This window comes from Mangifera indica, chromosome 8 (genome assembly GCF_011075055.1).
Source record: "Mangifera indica cultivar Alphonso chromosome 8, CATAS_Mindica_2.1, whole genome shotgun sequence".
NCBI lineage: Eukaryota > Viridiplantae > Streptophyta > Magnoliopsida > Sapindales > Anacardiaceae > Mangifera > Mangifera indica.
In genome coordinates, this window is record NC_058144.1 from 2,131,047 (window position 1) to 2,154,378 (window position 23,332).

Below are 23,332 nucleotides of genomic sequence, written 5' to 3' on the forward strand. Positions count from 1 at the left end.
GCCCTGTCTGTCAAATATGCACACTAATGAACAAATCCAATCTTAGCTTTAGCTAGAGACAACCAACAAGATTCGCAGCTTTCAGATTCAGTTAATAATTTTCTATTGATTTAAAAAGGAAAAACAAAAAAGATGCGTATGAATTATATCACCAGGAATCTTGATTGTACAATTTTGTTTGACAACCAAAGAGATTAGCATATATCAAACAAATATGTTACGGAAAGGGATTCCAAAATGCGATCATCACCCAATTATTGGGAGTTAAAGAATTCCACATCAAGCCAACTATGATCTAAAAATGCATGTCATTTATGGACAAATGGTGTCAAAATTATTTGAATTAATGGCAACAATAAGAGGGATTCAAAAGGACACACGACATCATAGTAAGGTTACCAAGTACCAACCATTACTAAGCATAAAGGGCTGACACTCATCCTCAAATTCATCATTATCAAACCAGACATTTATCAAGTCAAGCAGACAGCAAAACAAATTGGCCAGATCCACAAGTAAAATAACAAGGAAATACCAACCCACATTCCCCTAGGTTTGCCTTAAATGCATTGGATTCCCAGATAAATTATACTGACCCACTGCCATGGCTACATCACTAATAGTTTACTGTCAATCTTAACATATGAAATGAGGATAAAAGAGCAAATAGGTCAACTTTATTTTATAAATTACATGGAAACCAACAGGTCATAAATTTCTATATGATCAGTACAGAGTTAAGAGTTCCACAGGGCAGGGCAATCAATCAAACAAATACTATGTGAGTTCCATCAGGGCAGGGCAAACAATCAACCATATACTATCATCCAACAACAGAATATATATAAATACTATTGCTAATGTCTGCAAGTTCAGAAAAGCCAATAACCAAACATACAAGAACAACAGGAAATGATATCTGAAATTGAGAAAATGCCAATTGTACAAGAGACTATTTAGAACTACCAAGGACAGCTAGAAAACAACATGGTACATGTGCACCCTTCTTCCCCATAACGCAGATGTTTCACGATCTTGACCTTCTAATTGGTGAGCGGCTGTTAGAAGAAGATCCAAGGCCAAAAAATAAAAAAGATTATAAGATGTACATGAATATATCAATACATAATAGGCAAACAAGCTCAACACTAGGTTTCTGACAAGTTAAAATAATACCTGCCGTATCTACCATACTCAGGACTTCTATTCCGCCCATAATCAGGATTTCTGCGCTTATCATACACTGGACCAGGACCCCTGTTCCTCCCATGATCTGGACTTCTGCGCCTGTCATACACTGGCCCATTGTATCGATCATAAACTGGGCTGCGGGCTCGGCCATAATCGGGACTTGGTCTCTTACGATAAGCAGGACTTGGTGACCTCCCATATGGACTATCCCCACGCCTACCATAACTACCTCTTCTTGGACTATCATACCTGTCATCCCTCTCACTATCATCTTTTAAAGCATACTCAACAGAGATAACCCTGTCCAATAACTTGCTACACAGTGCATTGCAGTTTTGTTAGGAGTATAAAACATTGACACTATGATTATAAGCAACAAAGTAAATAAGCACTTCATTAAAACCTTCTATTTGTAGCATCAAGGGCCTTGGTTGCATCTTCTTGCGTCTCAAACTGCACAAATGCAAAGTTTCGTCGAATCCGAACATGTAGGACATTTCCATAGGGCTCAAAGTGCCTTTTTATATCCCGTTCCCTCATTCGAATAGGATCAAAGTTTATCACAAACAAGGTTTTAGTGGGCCTCTGATTTGCCATTGGCCTAGACCCTTCACGATGCCTACCACGTTCACCCTAACGGAAGAGAGATTTATCACTTGACAGTCAAAATAATGGAGTCGATCTTGAAATAAGCCATTCAAATGATTGATTACAACAAACAGTATGCTAATAACCGCGAGGACATAAATACAAAAAAATGTGAAACCTAAAGAAACCACATAACTAAAAGAACCATAACGTACCCTAGCCCACTCCACCGACAACCTGCGTCGGTCATAACCAAATGGCTGATTATCAAGTCCCCGGATGGCATCAGCAGCATCTCGATCATCCTCAAAATAAACAAAAGCAAAGCCTGCAATAACATGTTCAACATCAGAGGAAGAAGTAATAATGCAGGATATTGGTACTACATCCACACAACCTGTAGTACATCAGCCAAATCAAGGTTTTTCCCCTAGATGAACAAAAAATATACGACACCTGCATATACGTGTAGGCTGATGCACATAAGGATGCAGAAGCGTTGCATGATGAACTAAATCAAGATGATGGCTTATTAAGGTTTAAAATCCAAGGTTTCAGTTCTGAGACTTCATTGCTAAGCATGCTTCACCATTCAGACAGCACGAATTCAGTAATGGAAGGCATGGCATGAAAGATTTCATTGATCCCACTATAATGAAAGGTGGTAGGCATGATATAAAATTTGATTGCTCCCCACCATGACCATTCTTGTGAAATGGAAACTTTAGCAGTGAGGTGGGTGAGTGACAGATGATCGTGAGAAGAAAATGCAGGATGATGCCATCTGTAAATGGAAGGAGATCAGGCAGGAAAGTTTCCATTGCAATAAGAATATTTGGTAGAGAAGTTGACGAGCCCAGAAAGAAGCTCAATTTCCCTTAGTAGAAGTTCCTGCGTCAAAACAAACTCTTAATATGGAGATTTTCTCCAAAAAATTGAAAATTTGAGGTTTCCATTTTCATTTCTGCCAGGATGCAGTGGGTTTTCTTCTTATAAGAACAATGGCGTGTTGTTATCACTACAACTGCAGTGACATATCACAATCAGATAAGGTGATAAAATCAAAAAGCCTGTTTATTCAAATATCAATTAATAACTATCCAGGTGCACAGACTACATGAATTTTTTCAAAAGCGAGGTATAAGCCATAGGTCAGTGAAAAGATCAGGATAATTGACAACAATGCAAGGCCCCGATTAAACAAAATGTGGGATGCTAGCCTCGAGACCATCTATCAAAAATTAAAAAAAAACCAAAACTGAAGAGAAATCAACAAGAATGGGCCAAAAACAGAAGCTCCACCCGTATTGCAAAGAAAAGAAGCTGAAAAATCCGCATGAGCATACGGAAATAAGGCGCACCTAATAGTCAGGCACAGAACATAAAACACAAATCCAACATTTCAACTACAACAATTCAGTATCCCAAGGTTCCAAGAAGTTCTGCTCAACTTTAGTTTTAAAACAATTCAACCATATAGTGAAAAACCTAAAAGCTGTAACCTAATCATCAAGATTCAGTTTCTTTAGCTTCACTTCCAGCAAAGGCTTTTAAATGCAGAAATTTAACTCCCCGCCTAAGCTAGAATTTTAATTCTATACTGAAAATAAATTGTTTCACAATTACATCTAAACCAGTAGAGGAGCTGTTAATTGCATAGTTCAATGACCATTATAAAGTATATTCAAAGAGTAAATCTGAATGCAGCGAGTTTTTCTATTTAAAGACTAGTTCAAGTAAAACCTAATTCGTGACTGGAGTATTACAAACTTGAAACAAATATAACGGACAAAAATTTACCAGATTTCATGTCAACTCGCTCCACCCTTCCATATTTGGAGAAGACGCGCTCTAGCTCGGATTGGCGAGTCTCGTACTCAAAGTTTCCAACAAAAATCGGCCTGGACATCGTGATTTCAGCAACAACAAAGTCTACAAAACAGCACAAATAGTATTATTTTGCTAAACTTTATGCGCTCGTTTAAAGTTACAGAATCATTGGAAAGAATAGCCAATAAAGTAGTAAAAGTGGGGGGAAAAACATCCAACCTGCCTGGAGTGAAAGAAAACCCTAACTTAAGGAATAGAATGATACTTAGTAAAGCAGAAACGTGTTATGTGCTTATTTATAGACGTAAAACAAAGCCCTAATTTTCACGCCAGCAAAAGCTTTCCGCGACCGTGCGATTGATTTTTTATTATTATTATTATTTTTAACGATCCGTAAATCCGTCCAATTTTTTTGAATAAATAAATTTAAAAATATAATAATTAAATCTATAATTATTATATTAGATAAATTAAAAATAATTTATAATAATATGTTATTAATTAATTTTAAATTATCTATAAGTTAATCTTTTACGTATAAAAGATTATATTATTTAACTCTAATCTTTTAAAAATATGTATATATATTTCTCTGCAACAGTTAGCGCAAGTTTGGGTTTAGTCCGGGTTATTTATTGAACCAGCTGGCATAGTATAGTCCGTTGGATTTAAATGACGCGTACGTTATCGCTGGACCCTAACAAGATGGGTTGGTTTGGGCTTAATTTTCTGGGCTTAGCGCGGAGGGGAAGTCATGACTTGTTGAGTCATAAATTACTGGCGAAAGAATGCTACCATAAAGTGAAATCGTTAAAGTATTAAAATTTTCAAAATTAAAATATCAATTCAAGTCTTCATCACATGTTATTACTTTGAAGTTGAAATCATAATAGTCAAATCAGGTATCAAAAATCTTAAATAATAAAATATTTTAATTAATATAATATCTTTTAAAAAAATATCACAAACATTTTTAAAAATTCAAAATTTTTTATATACATTCTAAATACATCATCTTTTTTTATTTCTAAAAATATATATAGATTTTAATTGATACAATAATATTTTAAAACATATTATTATAAATATGTTTAAAATTTTTTAAATTTTTTATATATCTTAATTACACATTTGTTTAAATATATATAAATTTATATTAGTAATATAAATCTTATAATAAATATTATATTATTAATGATATCTCAAAACAGTTACAGAGGAAGCAGTCAATCCGCTTTCAAACGGCAAATTCACCACACTAACCTTCTCATCTTGGTCAACAAAATAAAGCAGCCAGCCACATGTCACCGCATGAACAATTTTTGGCAAACAAAGGGCCCTCTTTGCAGCATTTCTACTGTGGTCAAGGTCTTTTTCTCGTTACAATACAATGACATTGAGATTGAGTTCATCCGAAGGAAAATGTCGGGCCCCTGGAAATTCCCTTTTTTTTTCTTTTAATCGAATCTATTCACAAATTTTCATTTCTTATTTTCTCTCATAAGATGAAATTCTTGGGGCATATATTATTGACAGGTTCAAAACATTTTACAAAATGGGAATTTTGTGTTGAAATCCGACGGTGGTTCATCATTTTCGCGTGTGGGTGTGATGCATAATATCAAACTAATGAACAATTACTATATTCCGTCAATAATTAAGACATTAGAATTAATTAAAAAAACTTTGAAATTTATATGCCGAAATTACAGCCACAAAAGGTGGGCAGCTAGGCCTAGCCGTTGTATAATAATTTCAAATTTCTTGCTTTACACTCTTATTTAAAAGGTCAAAGGACTATTTCCCCTCTCAAAACTATATTTATAATAGGTCAAAGGACTATTTTTCATCCAAACTATGTTGTATTCTAAAAGTTTCTCTTGTTAACTTTAAAAATTCCTTTTATCTACTCATGACCATTTAAATCTGTTAATTTTAAAGGTAAAATCATTATTTTATATTTAATATTAAAAATAAACTTAAATATTATTTCATTTCCCCTCTTAAATTTAAAAAACTAACTTTTATCCCCTAAGCCAAGTTTGAAAAGATCACATTTCTCCCCTAGGGTTTAGTTTCAAAACCCGTTCACTTTCTCCAGCGCCATGGCCAGCCGTCTCTCCCTCCAGACGGTTTTCCTTTCTCCGACGACCTGCCTCAACTCCACTTTAACCCATCTAGCACAGAGAGACGTCGTCTTCATCTGGGAAGACAATCATCTTCCCAGACGATGAAGACGAGATCGATTGATCTCATCTTCATTATCTGGGAAGACGATTTCTCTTCCCAGATAATGTTTCTCGGCACCAGATGGGTTGGGGTGGAGTTGAGACAGATCGTCGGAGGAAAGGAAACCGTCGGGAGAGAGAGACAGTCGGCGATGACATTAGAGAAAGTAAATAAGTTTTGAAACTAAACCCTAAGAGAGAAAATGTGATATTTCTAAACTTGATTTAGGGGATAAAATGTTAGTTTTTAAACTTTTATGAGATTAAATTTTTAAGGGTTAGAATTCCGTTAAATTTAACCAGTCATAGGTGGATAAAGAGAATTTTTAAACTTAACAAAAAAAACTTTGAGAATTTAGCATAGTTTGGGTGGGAAGTAGTCCTTTGGCCTTTATAATATCTCAAAAACTCCAACATTCAGAATAAATTTTTATTCAGAATATTATTCAAATCTAGGCAACACTTCATCTTTCATCATTTGGACGGCTGCTATTTAAAATTAACCAAATAAGACTAGTGGCTTAACGAGGCCCATGCCATGCGTAATTAAATAATGTCATTTCTTAAAGTAAACTCACACAACTTTCCTGGAAAACTGCAGTCCGCTTGCCACATCGGCAGACTACACTCACTCACATTCTAATTCAGTGCAATTCCAATTCCTTTCTAGTTCATTTATATATTATTATATGTGCACCTTTTTGTATTTATACGAAATGGGCCTTCCAAAAACCTGAAAAGAATGATAAAACTTGCAACAGAAAAACAAAAAAAAAAAGCTTTTAGAATTCCTTAATAGAATCAAGAAGATCTCTTCTCGAGTTGGCCGTCTACAATAAACCATACTTTTAAGACTGTTATTATTCTATAATAACAAAATAATTAAGTCAAAGTTTCTCCACAATTATTGAATAAAGGAAAAAACAAAACTGAATCAGATCTGTCTAAATAGTACATTGAAGGAGCTTGCGGTCACAATTTAATTACTGTTACGGCCTCGAGGGTCCGAGTATGTAAATATTCTGAATTCATCAGGGTAGTTTCGTAAAGTAAACTTTTCAAAATTAAAAAAAAAAAAACGATTTGGGAGAGAAAATTCGAAAGCAAAGATCCAAAATGCCAAAGCCACTACAGTATTTTAGGAAAAAAAAGAAGAGAGAAAAGAAAAAGAAGAAGAAGACGGAGCCATTGAAGTTCAAAAGCCTGAAAGAGAATTCTACATTTATATATGCATATATTCCTCTTACTTTTCTAAGGCTAAGTTTTAGTCGTAGATGACAATTCAACAAGACTTTTCTTTTTTCTCCTTTTGCTTTGTCTCCAAGCCACTATCTTGTAAGTTATTTCTTCTCCATTTTCTTTCAACGTTTTCTTCTTATTTTCTTGTTTTGCTCTGTTTACATTTTAGAGTGGAGTGGAGATTTATACTCCATAACAGTGGTTACTTTAAATTTGGTAAGTGGTTATGGTTTCAGTTATTTTCTTGTTTTTTTACTTTGTTGGTTGTTTTGCTGGCTAGTTTTGTCTGGTTTGTTGGCCCTTTAAATTTGTCAAACCACCCTTATATTTATTTATTTTGGTTTTGTGGGTGGGTGGATGGATTTTGCTCGAAGATTAGCCATTGGTAGGGTGGTTGGTTTCTACATTAAATAAGCAGTGCATAATTGTGCTTATATTATTACTTCTTTTTTTTTTTTCAACTTGATTTTTTCTTGTAAACGACATGCATTTTCGTGTTCTTTTCTCATGTTAGTTATGAAATTATAGTTTGAGTATGTGTTCGTTCATGCTTTACTGAAATTTTTGATTCACATGTTTGAATGTTTTGTAGGAATTTGATATGATTCTCCGGTATATCTACTGATTTTTTTTTTTGGAGGGATTATTTAAACTTCAATTTGGGATCACAATGGAGGAAAAACCCTTCCCTGCTTGGTCTTGGTCAGTAGAACAGTGTTTGAAAGAGTACAATGTTAAAATAGAGAAGGGACTGAGTTCTTATGAGGTTGAAAAGCAGCGAGAGAGATATGGATGGAATGAGCTTGCCAAGGAGAAGGGGAAGCCCCTATGGCAGCTAGTTTTAGAACAATTTGATGATATGCTTGTGAAGATACTTTTGGTTGCAGCTTTTATATCCTTCATTTTAGCTTATCTGCATGGTAGTGAATCTGGGGAGTCTGGATTTGAGTCCTATGTTGAACCATTTGTGATAGTGCTGATTTTAGTGCTTAATGCCATTGTTGGGGTGTGGCAAGAGAGCAATGCTGAGAAGGCTCTTGAAGCCCTCAAAGAGATGCAATGTGAATCTGGGAAGGTATTACGAGATGGGTATCTTGTCCCAGACTTGCCTGCAAAAGAACTTGTTCCAGGTGATATAGTGGAACTGAGGGTTGGGGACAAAGTACCTGCTGACATGAGAATTGCAGCTTTGAAAACCGCTACTTTGAGAGTTGAACAGAGCTCGTTGACTGGCGAGGCAATGCCCGTTTTGAAAGGCACTAGTCCTGTATTCCTGGAAGATTGTGAGTTGCAGGCTAAAGAAAATATGGTTTTTGCTGGCACCACAGTTGTGAATGGGAGTTGTGTTTGTATTGTTATTAGCACGGGAATGAATACTGAGATTGGGAAGATACAGAAGCAAATACATGAGGCATCTCTGGAAGAGAGTGAAACCCCTTTGAAGAAGAAGCTAGACGAATTTAGCAGCAGACTTACTACTGCAATTGGCTTTATTTGCCTTATTGTTTGGTTCATAAATTACAAGAATTTTCTTTCATGGGATGTTGTGGATGGATGGCCTGCAAATATCCAATTTTCTTTTGAGAAGTGCACCTATTATTTCAAAATTGCTGTTGCCCTGGCTGTAGCTGCAATTCCAGAAGGCCTTCCTGCTGTAATCACGACTTGCTTAGCTCTGGGTACCAGGAAAATGGCACAAAAGAATGCTATTGTGCGGAAACTTCCTAGTGTGGAAACCTTGGGATGCACAACTGTGATTTGTTCAGATAAAACTGGGACGCTTACCACAAATCAGATGTCTGTGACAGAATTCTTCACTTTGGGTGGGAAAACTACTTCTTCCAGAATTTTCCATGTTGAAGGAACAACTTATGATCCCAAGGACGGTGGCATTGTTGATTGGACGTGTTACAATATGGATGCTAACTTGCAAGCCATGGCAGAAATATGTGCTGTTTGTAACGATGCTGGGATCTATTGTGATGGTCGCCTCTTTCGAGCTACTGGTTTACCCACTGAAGCAGCTTTAAAGGTTCTGGTTGAAAAGATGGGAGTTCCAGATGTTAAAGTAAGAAACAAGATCCGTGACATACAACTTGCTGCTAACTATTTGATTGACCGCAGCACGGTTAAATTAGGTGAGTATAAACTTTTTATATGTGATTAAATTCTGCAATTACCATGATCATTTTTATTTCATCAAATGATATTCCTATATAAGGCTGTTGCGAATGGTGGACAAAAAGATCAAAAAGGATTGCTACCCTGGAGTTTGATCGCATCCGAAAATCAATGAGTGTTATTGTCCGGGAGCCAACTGGACATAATCGACTACTTGTCAAGGTTATTTTCACTTTTATCTTTATGCCAGTGTTGCTATAAGAGAAGTAGCTATTGTAGAGTTGGTGTCAGAATCGTTATTTATATCTTGATTCAAGTTTGCTGGTGGTTAAATGAATGACAATAAAAGTGCAGAGATTTAGGGGTTTTCTTTTGAAAGTCGAAAATTTAATGAACTCTAAGTAACAAACTTAATGTATTATATGTATATGTTGACTTTGTTTTGTTGAAACTGGAAAGATAGTGAAATATTAAATAGAAGTAGTTACTAGTTAGGACTTAGGCTCTAATGTTTTGTCAATTTCTGCAGCTACAGCTTGCTAACTTGAGTAGACAAAGCATCTGAAATTTGCCTGCATGGACAATTGATGCCTGTTGTAGGTGTTACTAAACTTAGCTGGAAGTTGACAGCGTTGACTTGTCCATTGTAAACCTTGACTTTTGAATAAAGTTTATAAAAGGATGAAACTGTGATTTTCCTTAACTGTTCACAGTTCAAGCATCCTAAAATGTTGCTCTATGTAAAACATGAGATTAAGTAGTTTCAGTTGACTGTATGCTTTCTAGGAAAACAATGAAGATCCAATCCTGCTTCTATGCTTGATTTAATGATTAAATGTGTAGGGTGCTGTGGAGAGTTTACTGGAGCGCAGTTCACATGTGCAACTTGCAGATGGATCTCTTATTACAATAGATGAACCTTGTAGGCAACTCTTACTCACAAGAAACTTGGAGATGAGTTCAAAGGGATTGCGATGCTTAGGGTTAGCATACAAGGATGAGTTGGGAGAGTTTTCAGACTATTACACAGAGAATCATCCTGCCCACAAGAAATTGCTTGATCCAGCATGCTACTCCTCCATTGAAAGTGGCTTAGTTTTTGTAGGAGTTGTTGGTCTAAGGGTGAGTGTGCGTCACTGTATTTTGAGTTTCACATGAACTAATATTGTTGGACTTTGTGAAATTGCAAGAGTTCTTATTAAATGCATCTTTACAGGACCCCCCTCGTGATGAAGTTGACAAAGCAATTGAGGACTGTAGAGCAGCTGGTATAAAAGTTATGGTGATAACCGGGGATAATAAATCCACGGCTGAGGCTATCTGTCGGGAAATTAAATTATTTTCTGAAGGAGAGGATCTTAGAGGGAGAAGTTTTACAGGTAAAGAGTTCATTGCTCTTCCACCTGCACAACAAATTGAAATTTTGTCAAAACCTGGAGGGAAGGTTTTCTCTCGAGCTGAGCCTAGGCATAAGCAAGAAATTGTGAGGATGCTAAAGGAGATGGGGGAAGTTGTTGCAATGACTGGAGATGGTGTAAATGATGCACCTGCACTGAAATCGGCAGACATTGGAATTGCTATGGGCATCACTGGAACTGAGGTAACATAAACCCTTGACTGCTCTACTTTTTGCACTGGTGTACTTTTGGCCAAAGAAATGACATTGAATGATTTTATCTTTTTTCAAATTTGGGAACTCTCTGCTTTAATATTCCAGGTTGCAAAAGAAGCTTCAGATATGGTTTTGGCAGATGATAATTTTAGCACCATTGTCTCTGCTGTCGCTGAGGGTCGCTCAATTTATAATAATATGAAAGCTTTTATCAGGTAAGTATTATTCTCTTTTGGCCTTCATTTGAGTGGTTTACAGATGCATATTCAATCTCATCAATCTTCAGGTATATGATATCATCCAATGTTGGAGAAGTGATATCTATATTCTTAACCGCTGCTTTGGGGATTCCAGAATGTATGATACCTGTGCAGCTTCTGTGGGTAAATTTGGTTACTGATGGTCCTCCTGCAACTGCCCTTGGTTTTAACCCTTCTGATGTTGATATAATGCGGAAACCACCCCGCAGAAGTGATGATGCTCTAGTAAATTCCTGGATTCTATTGCGCTACTTGGTTAGTATAATCAAAATCTTTATTCTTAATATTACTTTGTAACATTATTTGGCATTTACTTTATAACAAATCGTTTGTCTTTATCGTGTGGGCTCTAAAATACCTAATTTTATGGTTCTTAATTGCAGGTAATTGGTTGTTATGTGGGAATTGCTACTGTTGGTATATTCATCTTGTGGTATACTCAAGGTTCATTATTAGGTATTAGTCTCTTTAGTGATGGACATACACTTGTTTCAATATCTCAGCTCCGGAATTGGGGGGACTGCCCTACATGGTCCAATTTCACTGTGTCTCCTTACATGGTTGGTGGGGGAAGGGTGATTACTTTCTCTAACCCTTGTGATTATTTTACCATTGGTAAAGTTAAGGCAATGACTCTGTCACTCTCTGTATTAGTAGCCATTGAGATGTTCAATTCCCTCAATGCCCTCTCTGAAGATAACAGCTTGGTGACAATGCCCCCTTGGAGGAATCCATGGCTTTTAGTTGCCATGTCAGTATCATTTGGACTCCATTGCCTCATTCTCTATGTTCCTGTCCTGGCAAATGTGTTTGGTATCGTTCCTTTGAGTCTGAATGAATGGTTTCTGGTCATCTTAGTCTCAGCACCTGTCATTCTTATAGATGAGCTTCTTAAATTTGTGGGAAGGAGAAGAAGATTTAGTGCAAAGAAAGAGAAGACAGCATAAGTCTGTTCTGTGGATGGCTTGGGAGAATTTTCAGGGCTGACGCTGAGAGATGAGAAGATGTACATTTGAGCGTTTTGTTAATTTTATTTCTTTGATAAATTCTTTATTTATTTTTCATGTACAAGTATACGTTTTTATATTCGAGAACAAATATTTCATTCAAGTTTGTTTGCTAGATCTGCGCGAAGAAAAATGTTGCCGGAAATCATTGCCATATTCTGTTCCACTTCTAGGCTTACTAAATAACATTCCAAATAGGAGTGTAAACGGGGCACACCAAACTGCTTGTGAACCAAGTTTCGAGTAGCTCAAGTTTGACTCTCAAAGCGAACTTGAGATTATTGTTGAATGGTTTGGTGAGCTTCAAAACTTCTTTGCTACATCAATTTTTCCACATCCAGCATACATTTCCAATGCATCATTGTACTTGCAAAAACCCTACATCTAGTATACATTTCCAATGCAGCATTGTACTTGCAAAAACCAGCTCTCTCACATTCTACGTGCATTCAATTTTGAAAGTCCAATTGAATATTTTTATATAAATGATTGAATTTAAATTAAAAATAAAATAATATTAAATGATGATTCATCGTATAAGCATTGCTCTTTTCAATGTGTAAGGGATGTTAGAGGTATGATTGGGTTGTTAAGAAGTTTATGAGCTCTACATAATTTCAGAAGCCTGAAACCATATTAGGTTAATTTGAATGCTTTTGATAAAATGAAGTTCAGTTCTATTAAAGATTGGATACAAAATGCAAGAGAGGAGAAAATAAATTAAAAGAATTCAATTTTTTTATAGAAAAAATACGTCACTATGAGTGGCTACTCTGCTGGCGGTGACCTCCAGTGATTTCTCCTCATCTAATAAAGAAATCCATCAGCTATTGAGCTTTGAATGTATAGACAGATTCAATCTCCACTTCGAACAAAGGTTTTCTGGACAACAAAAGCATGAAATACGTTCAGGTCACCTTGGCTACAAGTCTCCGACGGTTGAAAACCACAGTGCACAGACTGCATATGAGCTGCTTTGAACAGAAATGGTTCGGTAAAGTACTCCATTTGGGCTTTGAGGAAATAGATGATGGTGAGACTCACGCTTTATCATGCATACTCATTCACCACCTGCACCATAATTCTGGAGCAGCTGAAGCGTCAAGGAGAGTTTTGCAACATCATTTATTTCCTCAGCAGAACTACAACTATATAATTCATAAAGCTGAAAGCCACTAAATTTCTTCAAAAATATGAAGACTGATCGTGAAGCACACCCAAATGAGCAAGTACTCTGGCTGAAAGAGACTTCATACTACCGTTGCCACGCTGTGTTAAGTCAACCAAAGGCATCTGAGCAGATTGCCCGTACTTTTGTTTGAACTCTGGTAGTCTGAAAATCCTTTCTATAGCATGCAGAGCCTTCTCTTGCAGTCTGGGAGAAGGGGAACTCAGAAATCTTATCATGTGGTCTATGGTGTTTGCTTCTTCAAGCACTTTGCTTCCACTTTGCAGTTTTGTACCTTCGATTAAAGTCAGTAGTGCATCTAAAGAAGCTTCACAGGCTCCAGGATCTGATTCTGCCAGAACCCTCACAAGTGGTGCAACCGCATCAGCCTCCAAAAGGCAAAAGGATGTTTCAACAGCACAGAATCCTCCATGAACCCTGCAGCCAGTTTCTGGTGGAGCTGAGAAACACCAAAAACCCTGGCGCTTTGGTATTAAACGACTCAGCCCAAGTGAATTTTCTGAAAACCGAGCAAGAGAAATGGCTGCACGTTTTTTTGTCAGGCTTGTTCCATATTCTAGCAACTGAACTAATATGGGAATAACACCAGCTTCAGCTGCTCTCTTTTGCCACTCCAAATATGTTGGAAAAGTGAAACGTCGTATGGCTCCAACAGCATTTTCAACTAACTGACTTTTGTTTGGATCATTTTGCTTGCTATTTTTCAGAGAATTCACAATTATTGGAAGTGCCTTCGCATCCAAAAGCCACTGAGTGAATTGGGGCACTTCTGGAAGGTTAGAGATAATTCCCATTGCAGAGGCAACCTCCTCCTCATTTTCTGAAGATTGTATGATCTTGACTAAGGACTCTATGCATTTCTGACCAACATGCTCCAGGATGATAGCTTCATCACCATTGTCTACCAAGCAGCAGAACAATTTTACCGCATTTGATCGGACAATTTGCTTATCATTCTCACACAGCTGAACTAAGATTTGAATTGCAGAACACTGTTTTATGCCATTAAACCAGTTAGTATTTATCCAATGATATCCAACAGAAACTGATCATATAAAACGAAGTTAAACAACAGAGAAGATATTCAGATACGGCATGGGTTCAAAACCAAAAACAAAAATGATAATAAACTACTAGGACTCAACAAAAGTAGGCAATTAAAATCCCTACAAAACATATCCCATATTAACAATTAGTTTTAGTATAAAGAAGATAGAAGAACTTGCATATGCGGTATTCTAATTTATAAAGTAAAAAAGAAAGATGCCCAATGAAATGGTTCTAAAGTATGAAACTGGCTCTCCCTTTTCTTGAATATCTATCCTCAATCAAGCCTGGTGTGAAATACTAACAGCCTATCACCAGGTTATAGTCTTCAGGAGCCAGGTTACAGATAAGTATAATTAATTGATTATACCAGCAATCACAGCACGTGCATTTGGTCTAAAATAAGTAGGCATGTAGACTAACAAATAAAATTTCAATTAGAACTTGACTCCATCGAACTTCAACTTGCAATCATAAATTTGTGCAATTAGCATTAGTCAGTATATGACCATTGCACCCAAGAAGGGCCAACAGTTATTTCCTTCAGGACATGGAACACATACACAAACATAAAACTCTCTTCCACATAAGAGATACCTGAATTAACATGGTCTTGATATTTCTTCCGGAGGGAGACTGACATAAGGCATTGAAGGTTTGGAGAATCCTTTGTTGCACATCAGGCCCTGTTAAATTTATGAAAGAGAAGAGCATAATGGTATCTTCATTGGATTCCAATAGTGACACTGGAGTCTGGCTGGATTCTTGAGACACTGTTGATTCAGCAAGGTGCATAACAGTGGTTGCCGCCTGCTCTCGCAAGCTTGAGGATGATGAGCTGTGGCGGAGAAGGAGATCAAGCAATGGCCCCACTGCACCTTCTTTTATCATCTTCAGTCCATTTTTAGGTACACTTGAAAGGTTCTGAAGAGCTCTCACAGCCCCTTTTTTCATTTGAATGTCACCATGAGAGACCAATTGAAGAAGTGGACCCAGCACTTCTCCTTCAAGCAAAGATGCTTTGTGGTGGTCAGTCAACTCCATTTCAGCTATAGTTGTTGCCATGAGCATTTTAACATCTTCAGGACCTGCATAAACAATGAAACAGTGCCATTGAAACATGTGTCAAATCTTTTGGCATGCAAAATTGATAAGACAATCATGTTGTCATTTGATTATCCTAAACACTTTAATCATGTTGTCATTTGATAAGACAATCATCAAATATGGGAAGATTTGATTGGACACAAATCCGTCAGCATTAAATCCATCTTACAAAAATTCAAGTGAAAGAAACGTCTCGTCTTAAAAGTACAAAGTTGAACAATTTTGTAGTTGCAGGCTAATGTTACATTTGGTACCAACAGAAAACTTAAGTGGTTGCATAACCTAAGCAACTACAAATTTGTGCAGGAGACCTATGTAATTTCCACCAGAAAATAAATGAAAAATATTTTAAATTAACACTACAAGGGGACACCCATGAAAAAGTAAACAACTCAAGTTGAGAAAGAAGCAAAAAGATCATGTGTCAAAAAATAAATAAGTAAACCTGTTGAGAGTCGCTGCAGCAAGGGTTTAAAATAATTTGCCTTTGCCATCTGAACCACATTTTGGTCACAGAATGAGAGATTCTCCAATAGCTCCTGTGCGTCTCTGGAAGCCTGACTATCATCACTACTTGACATAGTCACCAAGAGGAGAATGCATCCCTGAACTTTGCCAATGCAGTCTCGTAACATATCATAACGTGATAATTCCAACAATAATGCAACTGCTAACTTCCTCTCCTCAATACGACGTCCAAGAGATCGAACAATAGATTCAATAGCATTATCAACCTTTGCTAGTCTTTCCTGCATAACGTTTTCTGTTATTATAGAAAATAAAACCTAAGAATGTGATCAGAACTTCCAGTAAATACAATCACAAACACATCAAGGTTGCAAATTATCCCAGTTGGCAAAAGAAGACTGTACATCAGGAGTATCCTAGAACAAAGTAGACAAATTTAAACTGTGAGAATGATGCGCATTTAAATAAGTATAACCCTATCAAATGAAATTCAGTAGTTTCTTATTTTAATTTAAGTTTCTATTCACAATCCTAACTCATAATTAAATAAATGAGTATATACTTCACATTACCCATTATTTTATATGATATAACACAAAGACATTCACATGTGAGGAGAGAGAGACAAACACGAAAAGCTGAATCAACATATGGATAAAGATATTTTAAGTAAACATATCTGGACTATCTAAAAAATTTAAATCAAACTCACGAAAACACTTAATGATATAGTGGCATTGCATACTAAACAAAGTTTCACAAAGCAACCTTCTCACTCTTTGTTAGGAAGTCAAACCTGATAAACAGAAAAAAAATGTAGTTTAAGTTACATACCTTAGCATCATCACTATACTTTGCTAAAATGCGAAGGATGACAAGAGTTCGATTCCTTATGTCCCGTTCTTTGGAACCAAGTAAATTAATAAGACTTGGAATGTAATTCTCCAATATTATCCATTCCTGATTCAGGTCTCTTTGTTGACAGAGTTCCTGTAGCTCTTCTAGGCAATGAAGCACTTCTCCCACTTCTTCAGACATGAGTTTTGGCTTCATAGAAGCAATAGTAATCATGGTGTTTCTATCCTTCCATTCTTCGATTGACTGTCTCAAAGTTTTATTTGGCCGAAGAATTGATGTATCCAGAATGGTCATGGTAAGGGGACACAATTTGTTCCCATCTGAAAACCATTTCTCTATCGCAGTTCTCTCAAATGTCTGTCCTGAAGAAGTCTCCACGGGGTCCACCATAACATCCCGAGTTATGGGACAATAAAATGATTGGAGAGGTTCTAAAGGCTGATTACCCAGAGATTTCCGTTTGGAGAAATACTTTATCTCTTTCTCCCTTGGGGATGAAGCAGCATCTGCTCTTTCTAACAAAGCAATAATCTGATCCATTTGTATAGCCTCAGCTTGATCCTTCCTTAACCGAGCATTTTCAATCTCACCCTTAAATTCATTGAGCTCCTTCTTCAATGCTGACCTTTCAGTTGATACACCAACAGCATCCGCTATGAGAGATAGTAAATGATTGGCATAAGAACGATCAACATTCCTGTCCTTTATTCCTGATTCAACTTTCTCCAAAATTTCTTCTTCTGCTACAGCTGCCCTAAACTCAGCTCTCTGCATATTCTCACAGATTTTTCCAATCTCTTCGATGATACCTGTTGAAAGATCTAGAGAGGCCAAAGGAATAAGACTGAGTGCATGGCTGATTTCTCTAGTTGCATCCTCTAAGCGCTTAACAATTGCTCGACAATTCATCAATTGATACACTTTGTTTTTCTTGCAGCATTCTATAATAAGTTGATTTGCAGCTTTTATTTCTCGATTAAGAATCTCTATCGCATTGTTTAAGCTCTCAGAATTACCAACATCTTTTTTATTCAGCTCTTTCAAGACTGGGACAATTCTCTTTAAATAAGTTGAAAAATCTTTAACACTCTCCTTGTTAACCAATACATCATTGGCAGCAAGCGCCACCTCAAGGATGGCCTCTACAATCTGAGAAAGGACATCTGAAGCCGGAACAGAGGAGGCACTAGTAACCACATCTAGTACCATAATGTCACAACCCAACTAAGACTAGGAAGCAAAATCCTCTTTCCCCATTTATAACCGACCAGAAATGGAGGAAGTCAAATTGCAAGGCAATAGTCTGAGCATTTTATTGAGAACAGCTCAAATCACTCTTCAAACCTTTCACAAAATCTGCCTACACTGAGTTCCTATTTGAAAGAAAACTGTCAGCTACTTGCTTATAACTTTAAATTCTATGCTAGTTATACATTCAATTTTTAACTCATGTACTAATGGAGCTCAGCCCTAAATTAGTTGCACAGCACATAGAGGAATAAAGAAAACCAATAACTTAATGTCAAGGCATTAAAGAAGACTTAAAAACTTGTGAGTGCAAGGTTCTACATTATTTGATAACCATTAAAACTCTTAGCCCGCCATGTCGAATACTATTTTGAGCCTAATTAGCCATTAAAAATAAAAACAAAGCAACCAAACTATTTGCTTTTTCTTTTTTTATTTTCCTTTTGTCTTCCAGAGATTTCTGACATTACAAAAGACAGCTGAATCAAATTCCCATAAAATAAAAGATTCAAATCAGCTGTGCCCAGGTAATATTTTTAGGTGCTTTTTTCTTTTTTTTTGTAAATCAAAATTTAACATCAAGTAAAAATTGTTGTTCTTTTTCTGTATTTTCTGCTCACCCAAGCAGGCATCGGTAGCTTCAAAAGAGCCCAATCTGAGTCTAAATTTAACATAATGAGATCATAAAATCAAAAGTTCCAATCTTCTTTCTTTAAAATGCAATTGCAAAACCAAACCAGAACAGAACCGAAGATTAACATGGTCAACAGAGCCCCAACAAGTTGAACTTTAGTAAAACAAGCGCTTTCAACAATATAGGAGAAGGAGAAATACCTGAAACAAGGAGTTAATGTCCGTGAAATTCCCTGTACGACCGCTACCAAAATGTTTTTCTTTTTCACCGGGAAAACAAAAATTAAATATCCCGATTGGAAGGTCGAGGCTTCGACCAATCGCCGGACCAGGGAGACCCAAATAAACTAAACTTACGATAAGTCTAGGAAGAAAAATATAATCGCAACTAAAGTACTCAATTTTACTTCTTCTGTTTTTACAACTTGAAAAGACTCTTTCCCAAGTCTTGGCCCTGCTGTGTTCAAAGGGTTATTTCATCATGTTACTTTCTTTGACCTGTGAAATAACCATGGGAAATTCCCCACTAGACAAAAATAATAAAAAAATATGAAAAACCAATGGATCTTCTATACAAAACTACCCTGCCCTGAACAGAAGCTCATGGCTTCTTTCTTTTATATTTTTTCTTTTGTCCTATAGTCAGTTTGCTTGCAACTTCACTGTTAGGAGTTTTCAACAACCAGATGCCAAATGCAGAAATTTTTCGCAGGGTGAAAAAGATGAAGCAGACTGTTTTTTACTGTTGTTGACTTCTATAATTGCTATAAATTAATTAAACTAAACAAGAAGGAAATTATTATAATCTTATAATTAATCAAAGCATAAGACAAAGCAAAACTGTTAAAGCAAAAACGGTGTTGTGTTTGTCCTAGATTAGTGTATACGTGTCAGATAGTGAGTGGATGTTACAGTGCAGTGACGGTGGTGGGCTGGGCTGGGCTGTTAATCGGAAGGAAATTTTGAAATTTAAGACTAATTGACACAGGTCAAAATGCCCCATAACAGAAACACGTAGACTAGAAAAATAGTAACCAATTTGGCTACGAGTCTTCAATTGAATTCCACAGGCGAATTGACTTGATCAAAGTGGAAATGAGCCTCAATAAATAGTAGTCTCAGCATGTATCAGTAACATTGCTCATGGAAGGACTATGAAGGGTTTGTCTTAATTAGGCAAGCTGGGTTGGAGCTGGCCTTTGTGACGGTATTTAAAAAAATATATATATATCAATTCAATTATCACTTTCTTTTTTTCTATTAAAAAAATCTAGTAATCAATCCAAATCTTCTTATTTAGTCGACCCAAATTTTAATTTTTATTAAATATATCAAATTAATCATATTTATTCCAAAACAAACAGTGTTAACTTTGTTTGTTTGATACTTTGCTTCCTTTAATAAAAAATACTAAAATTTTGTTTGATATTTTTACTTCTTCTCATCAGAAAATCTAAAAATTTAGTTTATTCAATATAAAAAACTTGATTAAAAAAATAAAAATTAAGTTCTCCTGATAAAAAGAAAATAAAAATGTAATAGTTTGATTGTTTCCCATGTTATTATTCCATTTTAAAAATTTTTAAAATAAGCGGATCATGCCTACCCTCAATAATAAAAAATAATAATAAAATTTTATTATTATCCAAGTTATATCATATTTGATTTGGAATAATATTTAAATACCATAATTTTTTATTCTCTTCGTATTGAATGCTTTTCAGATTTGCATTCCTTTAAAAAAAAAAAATTTAACTAAATACAGAGAATCTAATCTCACAACAATAAAATTATAAACCGTAACTTATATATAAATAATAATATATTATTATTTATATATAAAATTATATATTATTTATATATATTACATTAACGGGTTGATTGATGGTCAAGCATTTCCGGGAAACGTGGTAGTACGAGACTTGAACGTCAGGTTAATAAGTTACAACTGGAAAAAGAATAAGAAATTTGACATAGACAAATGATTGAAGTCCAGTGTTTACCTAGATGTTCCAGGAATCCAAACCAAAACAGTAAAAGAGTTCTGTTCTGTCGTTGGCTTCATTTCGGTTTTATCATTATGTCAACGATTATAAACAGTTGCATTGTGAACAATCATAACCAATTACGCGTTGTCTGTTGGCGGGCAAGAGCTTAAGAAAATCTAATAAACGATCTGCTGCAGCCAATCTATCGTCCATAATCAAGGCAAGCATTTGCGCTGTGTCTACGTATATATGTCTCCAACAGAAGAATCTCCTTGCTTTGGAAATCCTTCATGACGACATCTTGACGCCCCAGACAGGGCAATTCCAAGTGTCCACACTGTTCAACTCTGCCTTCCCTTCATTACTTCACGATTCACATGATTCATTTGGATCGAAGCTCAGTCACCCATTAAAACCATATACGTCGTCGCATCAGCCTCTTTTTAGATTGCTGACTTCTGTAATTGTTATAAATAAATTAAACTACGCAAGAAGGAAATTATTATAATCTTATAATTAATTAGACCATAAGACAAGAAATTATATTGTTTGTGCACCGTGAAGCAGAACGCTAAAAGCCAAAAGGGTGTTGTTTCGTCCTAGAGTGTATACGTGTCAGATGGTGAGTGGAAGTTACAGTGCAGCGACGGTGGTGGGCTATTAACTGGACGGAAAATTTCACCAACCGGCCACAATTTCAAATTTCAGAATAGGCCAAAAGGCTTGTTCACAGCAATGAGCATTTGGTTTTATTAATATTTTATTATCAAAATAAAAAAATTATCTTAAAAATAAATTATTTAAAAAATTATTGATATAAATAATTATTATATTTGATAAAATTTGATAAGTATAAATAATTATTATGTTTGATTAAAAGTAATAAAAGAATATTAATATATTATTTTATTTAAATATCTTTGAATATAAATATCTTCAAATATTTTTTATATTAATTAAAAATAAATTTATTTTTATCTCAAAAAATTAATAAATAATAATATAATTATAACAAAATCAATATTATCTTAATAATCTTTTGATACCTAAGGGAATGTAGAAATCTGATTACCACTTATATTACATGTTACGTTAGCATCAGTAATATAAGATTACCATAATATTTTATTATTGATAAATCAAACAAGATAATAAAAGATAAATTATCAAAGTAATATTTAAATCTTAAAACCAAACGACCCCTAAAGATTAGGTATAAGACAAACTTCTATCCTTCAATTTTTAAAAATGGAATCTCATTAATAAGCAAAATTTTATTAAAACTTTTAGTTAAAATTAAGTGTAAAACAGTCATTTAACAAAAATAATTTTAAAAACTAAAGTTTTATCATATTTTTCTATTTTTAGTTAAAAAATCTAACATTTTTCTTTATCTAAAGTTTAAAAAGTAGTAATTTCACCTCTAAGATTTTGAAATCATCATCAGAGAGGTAAAGTTTGTCGTCTTCGATCGTGTTCATCCTCTCATTGGGGCTATCTCTTCCTACCGACTTATTCTCACCCACCGATTAAAGCAATTAACTCTAATGAAAGCGAAATCATCTTCATCAAAGTGTTTTTGTTTCGGACAAAGACGATTTTGTTTTTATCAAAAGATATCACTATTGTCAATGAGTGGGAACAAATTGACAGAAGAAGATAAACCAGGAGAGAGAGTTAATGTGGTTGGAGAAGGTAAGCTTCACCGTCTTCAACGATGACTTCAAAACTCTAAGAGTGACATTACTACTTTTCAAATTTTAGATAAGAAAAATTATTATATTTTTAAATTAAGAGAGAAAATATAATAAAATTTTAATTTTTTAATTTTTTTGTCGAATAATAATTTTATCCTCAATATTAACTGAATTTTTTAACAAAAATTTATTTATAAATAAAAATTTAAGTTTTAAAAAATTAATAAATATAAATTTAGGATTATACCTAACCTTAGGTGAGAACAAGTCTTTTGGCCATGACAGAAACACGTCGACTTGAAAAATAGAAACCAAGTTAGCTACGAGTCTTCAATTATATTCCACGGGCGAATTGACTTGATCAAAGTGTAAATGAAGCTCAAAAGTAGTTTCAGCATTTACTAGAAATTTTGTTTTTTTCTTTTTTGGGTTGGTAATGAGAAATTTTATCCACACTGAATTATCGTATTGAGACTGAAGTGAAAAACTTTACTTAAATTATTTTATTACAATTGAACTAATTATAAGTAAGATGGAAATTTAATTTTAATATATTATTAAATAATATTTAAATTTATATTTATATATAAATTTCATTTTTTATAGAGTTTGCCTTAAGTAGGCAAATTGGGCTCCAGCTGGCCTTGTGTGACGGTACTAAAAATTAAAAAAAAAAAAATGCAACCCAAATTCAAATTCACTAAAATCTCTAATTTTCTATGTCCCTCTAAATTTCCAATCTTGCTTGCTACAAGCCTACAACCTATTTTCCCAGTGGAAAGTTTTTAATTACAGCAACTTTATTGTTTTGTTTCAAAACAATGTTTTCATTGTAAAATTTGTGCAAACGATTCATAAATCGATAAATGATTTATATATTTTTTAAATATCTTAATTAATTAATTTTTTTATTAAATGTTATACATGTATATTTATTTTGATTATCCAAATTGGTAAAACTATTTATGGTTATATCTCATCATTGATCTTTTCTTATTATTTAAAATTACCCAAATTATAT

At 34.9% G+C, this 23,332-nt stretch overlaps 3 protein-coding genes across 5 annotated transcripts; 1 reads left to right on the plus strand and 2 right to left on the minus strand.

The window, feature by feature from the left end:
* Window positions 1–818: 818 nt before the first annotated feature.
* On the minus strand, window positions 819–3,950 carry LOC123223877 (serine/arginine-rich splicing factor RS31-like). 2 transcript variants are annotated; one of them, XM_044647334.1, is made up of 6 exons: window positions 3,829–3,950; window positions 3,580–3,711; window positions 1,995–2,107; window positions 1,595–1,824; window positions 1,177–1,506; window positions 819–1,058 (listed from the first exon to the last, which is right to left on the minus strand). In XM_044647334.1, the coding sequence occupies exons 2-6, from the start codon at window positions 3,686–3,688 to the stop codon at window positions 1,028–1,030; spliced, it is 813 nt and encodes a 270-aa protein (XP_044503269.1). In that variant the 5' UTR covers window positions 3,689–3,711; window positions 3,829–3,950; the 3' UTR covers window positions 819–1,027. The 2 variants fall into 2 exon arrangements, with proteins under 2 accessions (XP_044503269.1, XP_044503270.1); XM_044647335.1 differs by lacking the exon at window positions 3,829–3,950 and adding an exon at window positions 2,236–2,670 and having other exon boundaries at window positions 3,580–3,713.
* A 3,014-nt stretch (window positions 3,951–6,964) lies between these two features.
* LOC123222786 (calcium-transporting ATPase, endoplasmic reticulum-type) lies at window positions 6,965–12,179 on the plus strand. Of its 2 annotated transcripts, none has more exons than XM_044645749.1 (8): window positions 6,965–7,292; window positions 7,669–9,214; window positions 9,298–9,419; window positions 10,041–10,319; window positions 10,414–10,797; window positions 10,915–11,024; window positions 11,096–11,324; window positions 11,453–12,179. In XM_044645749.1, the coding sequence occupies exons 2-8, from the start codon at window positions 7,747–7,749 to the stop codon at window positions 12,014–12,016; spliced, it is 3,156 nt and encodes a 1,051-aa protein (XP_044501684.1). In that variant the 5' UTR covers window positions 6,965–7,292; window positions 7,669–7,746; the 3' UTR covers window positions 12,017–12,179. The 2 variants fall into 2 exon arrangements, with proteins under 2 accessions (XP_044501684.1, XP_044501685.1); XM_044645750.1 differs by having other exon boundaries at window positions 6,965–7,172.
* A 533-nt stretch (window positions 12,180–12,712) lies between these two features.
* On the minus strand, window positions 12,713–19,396 carry LOC123222788 (U-box domain-containing protein 24-like). Its single transcript, XM_044645751.1, has 5 exons — window positions 18,828–19,396; window positions 16,722–18,118; window positions 15,865–16,168; window positions 14,910–15,400; window positions 12,713–14,257 (listed from the first exon to the last, which is right to left on the minus strand). Exons 2-5 carry the CDS (start codon window positions 17,952–17,954, stop codon window positions 13,262–13,264), a joined length of 3,024 nt encoding a protein of 1,007 aa, XP_044501686.1. The 5' UTR covers window positions 17,955–18,118; window positions 18,828–19,396; the 3' UTR covers window positions 12,713–13,261.
* Between the last annotated feature and the right edge of the window lie 3,936 nt (window positions 19,397–23,332).